The sequence below is a fragment of the Xyrauchen texanus genome, chromosome 2 (genome assembly GCF_025860055.1).
Source record: "Xyrauchen texanus isolate HMW12.3.18 chromosome 2, RBS_HiC_50CHRs, whole genome shotgun sequence".
Classification (NCBI taxonomy): domain Eukaryota; kingdom Metazoa; phylum Chordata; class Actinopteri; order Cypriniformes; family Catostomidae; genus Xyrauchen; species Xyrauchen texanus.
In genome coordinates, this window is record NC_068277.1 from 16,891,201 (window position 1) to 16,903,091 (window position 11,891).

The window sequence follows — 11,891 nt, forward strand, 5'->3', positions numbered from 1 at the left end:
TTTTAAAAATCCCCCTTTGACTGGCTTTTGTTTAACTGAGGTGACACTTTTTCTTGATGCCCATAGGACTGCAGACCTCGAGACTTTCTGATTGGCTGCATTGGTGTCAGTGGGAAAACCAAATGGGATGTTCTTGATGGTGTAGTACGGCGCTTGTTCAAGGTAAATTGATATGAAAATAAAATTCTCATACATAGTTGTAGTCGTTTATTTAATAATCTAACCACTTTGTCATTGTAACTTTTATTTTTATTGAGTTTTTATAGCATTATAATAACATAGTACAACATAAAAGTTCTAAAAGTACCATATAGAAAAGCTATTGGTGAATAACTGTTTATTTTTATTTTTATTTTATTTTTAACTCCCCTATCCTTTTCTCTGTAGGAATATGTCAGGCATGTTGATCCGGTGAGTCAGCTCGGTCTAGTATCAGACAGTGTGGAGAGATATCGTATTGGAGATGTGGTCCGATCTAGTGAAGCAGACACACCTGAGCTCCTGCCCTGTGGATACCTCGTGGGAGAGAATAACACTATTAGTATCTCTCTGAAAGGTACACACAACTCCACTTTCTATCTAGATTTTCTCTATGTATCCATTCCTCTCATTTTCAATTCTTTGTTGGAATATTTGTGTTTCGTCTTTCTGTGTATGTTGTTTAAACTTTTAGGTTTTCTTTAACATTTCACCTCTTTACATATTTCAGGTGTAAACTCTCAGTCACAGGATTCTTTAGTCTTTGAGACGTTGATCCCTAAACCCATGCTTCAGCGCTACGTGTCTTTGCTCCAGGAGCATCGCAGGATTATACTATCAGGCCCCAGTGGCACTGGAAAAACATACCTCGCCCACCGACTGGCAGAGCATCTGGCACTGCAAGAAGGCAAATTGCCCAATGAGAGAAACATTGTCACCTTCAATGTTGATCATAAATCCAGTAAGGTGAGCATTTGTCAGTTTTCTTTTCCATCATTGTTGGTTGTGGCCTGTTTAGTGGCTTGCAAAAATCTTTAAAGGGGCCATATTCTATACTTTCTTCCCAAGTCCACACAGTGGCCCCAAAAAGTATTTGGACACGTAAGCCATATTTTAAAAGGTATAAATGGTATTGCATTAATTAACAAAATATGTGTCATTTAATTTAAGAAATAAAGATTGTACACATTTAAGCAAAGTATTTCACAATAAGAAGTATGTTAGGTTTTAAATCACAAAACAATAGATAACCTGTTTAAAATTAATTAAAAGTATTTTCTTACAAGCAGCATGTCCATAGTTAATGCCATTAATTACACCTGCGGTTACTATGCTGGAACACAAGGTAACTGACTTAATAAATCCACAAAACATTTCCTTGGGACCAGTTGGTTAAAATTTAGAAGTTGACCCCAGAAATCTAAAAAGAGCAGTCTCTGGACAATAGGCCTAATTAATCAAAAGTTTATACATTTTTATACATTTAATTTTATCTTTTGACCACAAGGTGGTGCAGTCCCCAAACCTTTGTAGGTACCCTCAAGGCATGGTGACGATGAAGCATACCAAGTTTTGTAAGGATTTGCCAATGTGCTTGTAAAATACAGCATTTTTTGACAAAATTCAAAAGGACCAACGTCCAATATGGCCGACCATTGAAAATTAGATATTCGATTCTTTATGCCCAAAGAATCTAAAGAGACCAGTCCCATAGCAGTTGTTACTGCTGAGAAAAGGTCTAGCATCATTTGTTTACAGATGCCAATTAGCTTGATATTTTGTTTCTAATGCATTAGCATTCAGAATTGTTGAAGTGTGGCTTAAGTGTCCAAATACTTGCTGGGGCCACTGTATAATTGTAGTCAACGGTTTATAGCATCAATATCCGTGATTTAGTTCTGCATGACCATTTTACACTCTTTCTCTGATGCTTAGAATTAAACTGTCACAGGTTGAAGCAAAGACAGGACCCAAATGCAGAGTTAAAAAACTAAATAATTTATTTATCCAAAACCAAACAAAAAATATCCCATAGGGGAGAAACTAATTACAGGGCAACAAACTATATGACAGGCTGAGGGCAGACAAACTGTGTCCAGGACCAACTGGAACTGACAGAATGGAAAGCCAACAGGACTGACATGAATATGGAACAAGCACAAAATGAACTGGCACTGAACAGCACACACGAGGAGACTAAAATTGGGAAGGAAATCAAACAGGGCAGGTGTAACAAATTAACTAATAATTAGCAAACAAGGAGGTGGGGTATGACGAAGACTGAGAGACACGAAGCAAAACAGAAAAAAAACAAAGTCACATGCTCTCACAAAAACACAGACACCCGAATGGCACAAGCGCATATCTGCAATACAACTGGCAACATGTGTTCATGCCAACTGACAAATAAGATGAGAGAATGCACGGCAATGCAAACAAAGCAATGGTGTGCATTCTCACACCAGACAAAGCCTGAGCGTACATCGCAAGGCAAACCCCACGCAACGCACTCAACAGGCGACAAGACGAGACAGGACACCTGTGCGAGCCAAAGTGTATTAAGACTCGCACAAATGAAAGTAAAGGTTTATTTGCTACACATCTAAAACACAATCCTGTCTTCCCACCATATAGGAGTTGCAGCAGTACTTATCAAACGTTGTGGAACAGTGTAGCACGGATGGGCAGGAGACTGAAGCCCCTCTAGTGCTCATTCTGGACAACCTGCACCATGTCAGCTCGCTGGGAGAGATCTTCAATGGCCTGCTCAACTGCAAATACCAGTGCTGGTGAGTTTGCCTCTCACACACCTTACACTTCACATAGTCTCACAATCTCCCTTGTTCCTCCAACTCCCTCACAATGCCATTCAACTTTGGAAACATATTCATTTAATTACGTATCTTTCACATAGTTGTCAAGTCATCAAAATTAATAATAATAATAACATAAATGGATGACCAATCTATTTAAAACCAGTAGCCACCCTTTGCCTAGATTACAGATGTGCATACTCTGGGTATTATTTCCAACTTCGGGAGGTGCTACCTGAGCTGCTTTTTAACAGTATTGAAGGGATAGTTCACCCAAAAATTAAAGCCTCCCTCATGCCTCCTTCCCTCCATTAGAAAAATAGATTTTTGGAAATCTATCTCAGCTCTGTAGGTCCATACAATGCAAAATAATGGTGATCGGACCTTTTGTAGCTCCAAAAATCACATAAAGGAAACATAAAAGTAAGTCACACGACTCCGGTGTTTAAATATCTTCAGAAGTGATATACTAGGTGTGGGTGAGAAACGGATACAAATTTAACTCAAAATCTCCACTTTCACTTTTACATCTGAAAGTCACATGTGGTGCCTGTTTAGTTTCACTTTCACATCTGAAAGTGACAGTTAAAATGGAGATTTGGTGTAAAAAAGGACTTCTGTTTCTCACACACCTATACTATCGCTTCTGAAGATATGGAGTTAAACACCAGAGTCATGTGACTTACTTTTATGTTTCCTTTATGTGATTCTTGGAGCTACAAATGTCTGATCACCGTTCACTTGCATTGTGTGGACCTACAAATCTGAGATAGTTTTCTAAAAATCTTCTTTTGTGTTCTGTTAAAGAAAGAAAGTCGTACACATCTGGGATTGTATGAGGGTGTGTAAATGATGAGAGAAATTTCCTTTTTTGGGTGAACCATCCCTTTAAAGTAATCCATATGTATGCTGGACACTTGTTGACATGGTTACTATATTAACACCATATTGCTGTAGTAATAAATACTTTAGTCTGTTCAATTAATAAATCTAATACCATGGTTAATTGCATTAAGTCTATGGCTTCCACCATAAAACACGGTTACTACAATATTACTTGGTTTACTACAATAAAACCATGGTTAATTTTACCCAGATCAAATCTTTCTCTCAACTCCGCAACCTTTACCATGACTAAATCACTGTGAGGAAATAAACTTTTAGATAAATTTTTATTTATAATTATAAGTAGCATTAAAGGATATATTAAGAGTGGAGACAGGAAACAAAAAGGCGGACTCAAACCCGGGTCGTCCACATGAAAACAGCACATCCACATCATCGTTACACCCCACACCAGTGCAGTGACACTAGGGGTACAGTTTTTTATTTCTGTGTTTCCACCAGATTGTTGGAGTGCAAATAGCCATGCTGTGTTTCAGATGCTATTTACACCTAGTGCAAATTTTCATTCCTTTTATGATTTGTGCGCGAACTAATTTAATGCGCTTAAGCATACACCCTTAGATAAAAAGGTGTTTAGGATCATGAGAAACATACTTTCACTCAAGTGTGTCCAAACTTTTGACTTTTTCTGTAAAACTTGGTTTACATAATCACTTATGCCACTAAGGAAATGCACACATTATGATGAGTGTACATCAATCAATGGTCTTATGTTCTCCCTCTGTGTCTGCAGCCCATATATTATTGGCACGATGAGCCAGGCAACGTCCTCTGCTCCAAACCTGCAGCTCCATCATAACTTCAGGTACAACAGTTCTTTTTTTTCTTGAATTAGGGCTAAAAAATCATATATTGCCCTTAAAGGGAAAAGTGCTATGGAATGACCTCTAGGTGTCACTGATGTGCTAATGTGGACCAAGATCCTGAAATGAGTTCCAGATCTTCGATTTCAACAGAAATTAAATTAGCTGAATTGGATTGAACAAGTATTAATGGCTACATTTAGAATGGAATACTTGCATACTGCACAGTATACACCGAATAGTGCCTACTTTTTATAGTTTGTACTTTAGATCTGTGTAACAATACGCAATATACTACAATAACCATTTAAAACAGAAGTATGCTCTATTGTTTACATGATGTCAATACATTGCTTGCTTAGTTCAGCGAGTGGCATCCAGTTATCACTTCAAGATTAAAACAACTTAATAAATGTCTTAACTCTTGGCAATTCAAATATTTAGTCAAGAAAGAGATGTTAAAACTCCTGGCTGATATTGCAGTTCTTTTGTAGCACATGGTAGTATGTTATTCCAAACATAACCTGTTAGCCTACGTATTTACTGAGGTGTAACATTGTGAAACAGAAATGTCAACTCATTAGATTTGTGTTACTTTTAATATAATTGTGAAATGAGCAGATGGTCAATCAAGCAATAAGTCAATGGGACATTTTCCGTCATTTACCATAGGTGGGTGTTGTGTGCTAATCACATGGAGCCAGTGAAAGGTTTCCTGGGCCGGTTCCTGAGGAGGAAGCTGATCGAGACAGAGATCGGCAGCCGAACTAGGAACGCAGAGCTGGTGAAGATCATAGACTGGATCCCTCAAGTCAGGCACCACCTGAACCGATTCCTGGAGGCCCACAGCTCCTCTGATGTGACCATTGGTACAAAAATAATATTAAAGTTAAATAGACAACTGTTACTAATTTGCGTCCCTATGTGTCTGTTTGTGATTATGGATCTCATGTTTGTCTGTTTTTCCATCCAGGTCCACGTCTGTTTTTGTCATGTCCGATGGATGTGGATGGGTCACGTGTGTGGTTCACAGACCTGTGGAACTATTCCATCATTCCCTACATGCTGGAAGCTGTACGAGAAGGACTGCAGGTAACATTAACCCTAACCTCGGTAACTCCCCTTTTATCAGTTGCATACGCTTGCAATGGATGACAAATACAACTGTGAATAGAGTATTCCTACTGTAGCATCTGTTACAGAACATTTTTGCTTTTGCTTGATGTTGCATCCATGGCAACAGTAGAAAGTCTAAGACCACTGTCAAAAATACTAAGTGCACCTGAAGTTATTCAATATACAGAAATTCTGAGTCTTACACAATATAAATGTTTACCCTTATTTGTTTCTCTTTATCTATAGCTGTATGGGCGCAGAGCAGCATGGGAGGATCCTGCACTGTGGGTGCTGGAGACGTTTCCTTGGACAACCACTCATCAACACCTTGATTGGCCAGCTTTGTTGCAGCTACGCCCAGAGGATGTGGGATTTGATGGATACTCTGCATCCAGAGAGGGCGTCAACAAGCAGAGTACTCAGAGTGACAGCGATGCCGACCCACTGGTGAGTAACACACACTGACACAGAGAGTACAGTGACAAACGGCCACGTGAGATTGGACTTTTTACAATAACTCCTCAATTGGGAGTTATAATTAATAAGAAATCTATTTTTGGTAGGATTGCTAAATAAAATCACAAATAGACAATGAATAAAAATATCTCACATTGTCCTGGAGCACTAATCATGTCTGGATATAGGTGCACACACATACTATATATATATTTAGAAACAGTGACTATTATCCCTTAAATAAATGGGAATTTAACCAAACATAATATTCGGGTCTTTAGAGACTGTCATAGATATCAATCATAAATGGATCTACAAAATGCCCAGATAGTGGATATATTTTTTTATTTTATTTTTCAGATAGTATCAAAGAGATAATGCAACAAATCACGACAAATCTAGATCACAATTAATTACTTTCACAGACATAAGTGGCTATTAAACACACAAATAAGTCAAAAGAGATGCACAACTTACATAAGTTCAGTAGTATACCCAAATGACAATACCCATATCATACTGTTCATGTGTTGAACGTGCTATAGTTTACTTCCATGTTGTTTCTTTTTCGAATAGCACATTCACATGTAAATTAAGTCAATCATTGAAACAACACTTTGAGTAAGAAATAGCATGTATAATATGTATATATGGGATACTGTTAATTCTCCATTGTTGCACAGAAAATGTATGTGATATTGTATTGATTTGTAGTATAGTACTCATTCCTCTTAAAATAAACAAAGAAATAGATTTCCTGTGAAATTAAACTTGTATAGATATTAAATAATCATACAAATATACTGCGTGCACATTTATTAGGCAAGTGAGTATTACGATCTTATCATTATTTCCATGCAAACAACTCATTTTCCAACTCCAAACCATATAAACTTGAATGCTTATTGGATTCAGTTGTTTTCAACTGATATGTATTTGTGTAATGAGGGAGGGTGTGGCGAAAGGGACTAACACCTTATATCAAGATGGGCATAATTATTAGGCAGCTTCATTACCTCAGGTAAAATGGGCCAAAAAAGGGATTTAACTGGCACGGAAAAGTCAAAAATGGTAAATTGCCTTTCAGACAGATGCAACACTCTTAAAATAGCGAAACTATTGAGGTGTGACCACCGGACAATCAAATGTTTTGTTGCGAATAGTCAACTGGTGCGCAAAAAATGCATGGAGAAGAAAAGCTGCAAATTAACTGCAAAAGACTTGAGAAAAATAAAACTTGAAGCTACCAGGAATCCATTATCCTCCAATACTACCAATATCCAGAACTGCAACCTACCGGGAGTGTCCAGAAGTACAAGGTGTCAAGTGCTCAGAGACATGACCAAGGTCAAGAAGGCTGAAACACGATCACCACTGAATATATTCACAAGTTGAAGCATCAAGATTGGGTAAAATTTTCAAAGGTTTTATGGACAGATGAAATGAGTGACTCTAGATGGATGGGCCCATGGCTGGATCACTAATGGACACAGGGCACCACTTCGAGTCAGGTGCCAGCAAGGTGGAGGAGGGGTACTGGTGTGGGCTTCTATCATTAAGGATGAGGTAGTTGGACCTTTTTAAGTTGAAGATGGACTGAAACTCAACTCCCAAACCTACTGCCAGTTTCTGGAATGTACTTTCTTCAAGCAGTGGTACAGGAAAAAGTCCTCAGCATTGAAGAAGGCCATGATCTTTATGCTGGACTTTTCCCATCACATGCATCCAAGTACTCCACTGTTTGGCTAGCCAGCGTGGGCCTAAAATATGCCCAAATAATGACTTTGCCCCTTCCTCACCTGACTTAAATCCTATTGAGAACTTGTGGGCCCTTCTCAAATGTGAGATTTACAGTGAGAGAAGACAATACACCTCTTTGAACAGCATTTGAAAAAGTTGATCATGAACTGATCAAGAAACTGACAGACTCCATGGATGGAAGGCTCATGGCAGTTATTGATAAGAAGGGTGGCTAAATTTGTCACTGAATATTTTTGAAAGGCCAAACATTTTATTGAATTGTCATTTTGTATTACTTATTTGTTGCACTTACTCTAAAGTTGGGAGTTGGGAGAAATCATTTTTCTAATTTAGTTGCCTAATAATTGTGCACACTTATATATCCCCCTGTGAAAGACAAAACTCACTTCTCCTTTGTTAATCTTTCAGGTTTGAGGTTCAATAACATTTTGGATTGACTGAGAGCATTGTTTTTGTTAAACAATAAAATTAATCCTTTTGGATAAACATTTTGGTTCTTAAGCCATTATAAAAAGGAGAAATTTTGAGGGATACTAAAGAGGTGTGGGAACAATTCCAAAAAATGGATGAGGTACCGGGATATGGGTTTAAGGGATAAAGGTGCAATTAATTAATATTTTTCCACTTAAATTTTTTTTATACATAGATTAATAATACTTTTACTAAATGTAAAAAATGGTTTTCACTAATAAGATGAAAATGAAGACACTTCAGTCTTATCATGGGGTTAGAAAAGATGTTTTGTTTTACAAAAGGTGTTCCCCCATCATGGGGTGATTGTCAGGAAACCTGTCAAGAAAATATCCTGATCCAAAACAAACAAATAAAATATAATATTTTGCATATAGAAAATTTAGCCTATTTTTAATGCCATTAAGATTGTTTTTTACTTTGTGACATTATGATATTATCATGACAGTTAAGCACATATTGTCATGTATTCTTTGAACAGATGAACATGCTGTTGCGACTGAAGGAGGCTGCCAGTTGCTCTAGTCCACAGAGTTATGACAGCGACTCAAATAGCAACAGTCACCATGATGACATCCTAGACTCTTCACTGGAGTCCACACTATGATCCAGCCTGATCTGTTATGCCTTTAAATTTCCTTCACTAAGGACATACTTTGAACATTGATGCCGACTGAGGCAGCAGAATCAAGTCAACACATCACTTCTACATCAAAACAGAAAGGGTGCTGGTAACCCTGAGAAAGAAATGACACTTCATTTAAAAATATATATATAGAGAGAGAGATAAATAGATAAATATATGCACCAAAACTCAACAGTCTATCAAGCTGCCTCGTTTGAACTATCGGTTTGATTTGAGGATTGTTGCTACATCATGGAACAAGAAAGTGCTTTGTCCCAAGGATTTACAGTACCTCAAATTGAATCATCAGAGAAACTTTCGCACACAATGCAATTCTTCAATGGATGGCATCAGTGTTTCCTCCCATTGACTTTCCCTCTACTGATGGGCCTTCATATCATGTCCGTACAACTTCGCAAAACCAGCTTTATCGCATGCCATCGTTTCATATCTTATTAGATAAATATATAATTAGATGGTGCTTCACTTTTATAATTTTAAACTAATTTATTGTGATGATTGGAAATAATACCTCTTATACCACCTGGGATGTGCTTTTGTTTGCTCTTGTGCATATGTTTTATTTTAAACCACCATGACCATTTCTCCTTACCTTACCTGCTGACCCCTGACCTTAACTGCTGACACTGCATGATCCAGCTGAACTTCTACACTAATGCAAGTGTTCTACTGTAGCACAAAGCGTGTCTATCTATTTTTTACACTCAATTGCTCTCTTTTTGGTGCTAAATGGAATCTGGTGCCTTACTCCATTTTGTACTCCAAGGCACTAATTTTTATACTTCGGGAAAATGCTGATTTAAAAACATTTTGTAATTAAACTACAGGGCTCTACACTACTTTTTGAGTTTGATTATAATAAACAACCTCATAGACATCATATCATGCCACACAATTTTTAAAGTACAATAATGAAAGAAGTGAAATACGATAGTGGCAGAGTGAGTCTGACCTCCAAAAGTTTTCATTTGTGTTTGTTTTTCTGTTCAGCACCGTGAAAAAATGACAATAGCAACTCACTGTTTTGTCCGGAAGCAGTTAAAGGGTTAGATAACATTTAACATAATTTGCTGTTGTCATTTGAAAATGTTTAAATGTTATAAACTTGGAAAAAATATATGCGTTGTTGCTTTTATATAACTGAAATATGTTTTGTCTCCAGCGGTTAGACTGTAAGGCTTTGCTTGGTGCTTAAAAACTTTCTCAACACATCTTGGCATAAGCACAGTATGATGTAGAAGAATTTGTTCATAATTTGGTGTTTATGAGTATACCTCATTGACCATTTTAGCCTTTATCATGTACATATCTTAGGTTCAATGTGAAAGAGTAACAAATGCCTATTTAGACATTGGATAAAAAAAAAAGATACTGTATTTGCTGCTTGATATTGCAAGGATGGTTCTGGATGATGTGTAAATACAAATTTTCTTTGATTCTCCATAAAAGAAAAGTATTTGGATGGCTAGTTTCCTTGCATGGGAAAATATCATATATTGGGCTATTCATTGTTTTCACCTTATTTATAACATAAATTGGTTTTTAGATGTTTGTTGTATGGCACAACAGGGTTTGTTTTACAACACTGGTTCCATTTCACTCCAGTGTATGATTCCTGTTAGTCATTGATGCTATGCAACATTAGATTTTAACGGAAGCCAAATATCGTAGCTCTGTAATCAGCACTGCCAATATAATGTGTGTACACTGTGTAAATCATGTGTGAATAATTTTAGGATATGTGCCTAATATTTCTTTGACAGTGATGATGATGATGATGATGATGATGATGATGATGATGGTGATGAAAGTCATTGTAAGCACAAATGTTTTATGTGTTGATTGTTGTAAAATCTGAACGGGGAGGGATATTATGGAATGGAATTTATGTCATTGAATGTATACTTTGCTGGAACATTGTTTCTTGATGTAATATATCAATGTAAATATTTGACTACCCTGCTGGCTGCATTTTGATGAATAATCTTTTTTTCTAGCCATTTATAATGGTGCTTGGAAATATGGACTATTTTGTGTACAGTGTCTTTTTCATCTTAACAGTTGTTTAGTTTCCCAAGGATAGTTCTTGAAAAGCAGATGACCCACAAAGATGTACTGATCAAGTTACCTGTTTTAAATTATTTGTAACTCAATAAACCTAATAATTATTTATTAATTGTTCATTGGTTTTATGACATTGACATGACATGAATGTGAAGTATTGAAGAAAAAAACACTCATTCATGTCATGGCAGGCCTCCACTTTTTGGATGCCAAAACGTTTTAAATGATATAAAATATACAAGATATGGTGACAAAATATGAAGAATAATGCAACAACATCAATAACTTAAATATAGCCTAGAAAATACATTTTATTCAGCCTACTCAAGAATTTCTAGCTAATGGCAACAGAGATATTTTCTTAATAATCACATTGATTTCATAAGAAGCCATGGATATGTCAACCTGTAGTTTTTTCACTTAAATAAATGGGCCTAAACAAACATATAACGTCAACAGAGGAGATTAGAGTGCGCTAATTCTTCCTAATATAACGCGCTATATTCGTGCGGGTTTGGAGAACAGGCGTTACTCCGCCATAAAATAACGCAGAAATAATGTATACTGTGGACTAACTCAACTGTGGAAAGAATTGGAATTAAAATGTTTCTAATGACCTCACTGATCTTTCATAAAATAAAGAAAAATAATTTGTTGTGTGCAACACCATCTTACTAACTTCTCAAATTAGTCAATGCCATGGATTCCACCTGTGATCGATTGGGGTGAATTTAGTTCTGATTAAAATCAGATGGAGGATTCTGCTGTAAGAGCAAAATAAATCTGGAAATGTGATTACTGCATCAGGAAAGATTATTCCATAACCCAGTCTAAATGTATATTTTAAGTACAGTGAGTGAACATCAAAAGTGAAGC

General features: G+C 36.7%; 1 protein-coding gene across 3 annotated transcripts in view; it reads left to right on the top strand.

Annotated features, from left to right (window-relative positions):
* The window catches only part of nav2a (neuron navigator 2a), a 144,215-nt gene extending 133,111 nt beyond the window's left edge, over nucleotides 1–11,104 (top strand). For all 3 annotated transcript variants that reach the window (XM_052141659.1, XM_052141641.1, XM_052141650.1), the window contains 9 exons: nucleotides 67–162; nucleotides 388–556; nucleotides 710–945; nucleotides 2,614–2,768; nucleotides 4,432–4,503; nucleotides 5,174–5,370; nucleotides 5,475–5,593; nucleotides 5,864–6,064; nucleotides 8,787–11,104. In XM_052141659.1, the coding sequence (XP_051997619.1) occupies nucleotides 67–162; nucleotides 388–556; nucleotides 710–945; nucleotides 2,614–2,768; nucleotides 4,432–4,503; nucleotides 5,174–5,370; nucleotides 5,475–5,593; nucleotides 5,864–6,064; nucleotides 8,787–8,912 (1,371 nt within the window). In that variant the 3' untranslated portion in view covers nucleotides 8,913–11,104. The remainder of the gene's footprint in view (nucleotides 1–66; nucleotides 163–387; nucleotides 557–709; nucleotides 946–2,613; nucleotides 2,769–4,431; nucleotides 4,504–5,173; nucleotides 5,371–5,474; nucleotides 5,594–5,863; nucleotides 6,065–8,786) is intronic.
* Nucleotides 11,105–11,891: the final 787 nt, after the last annotated feature.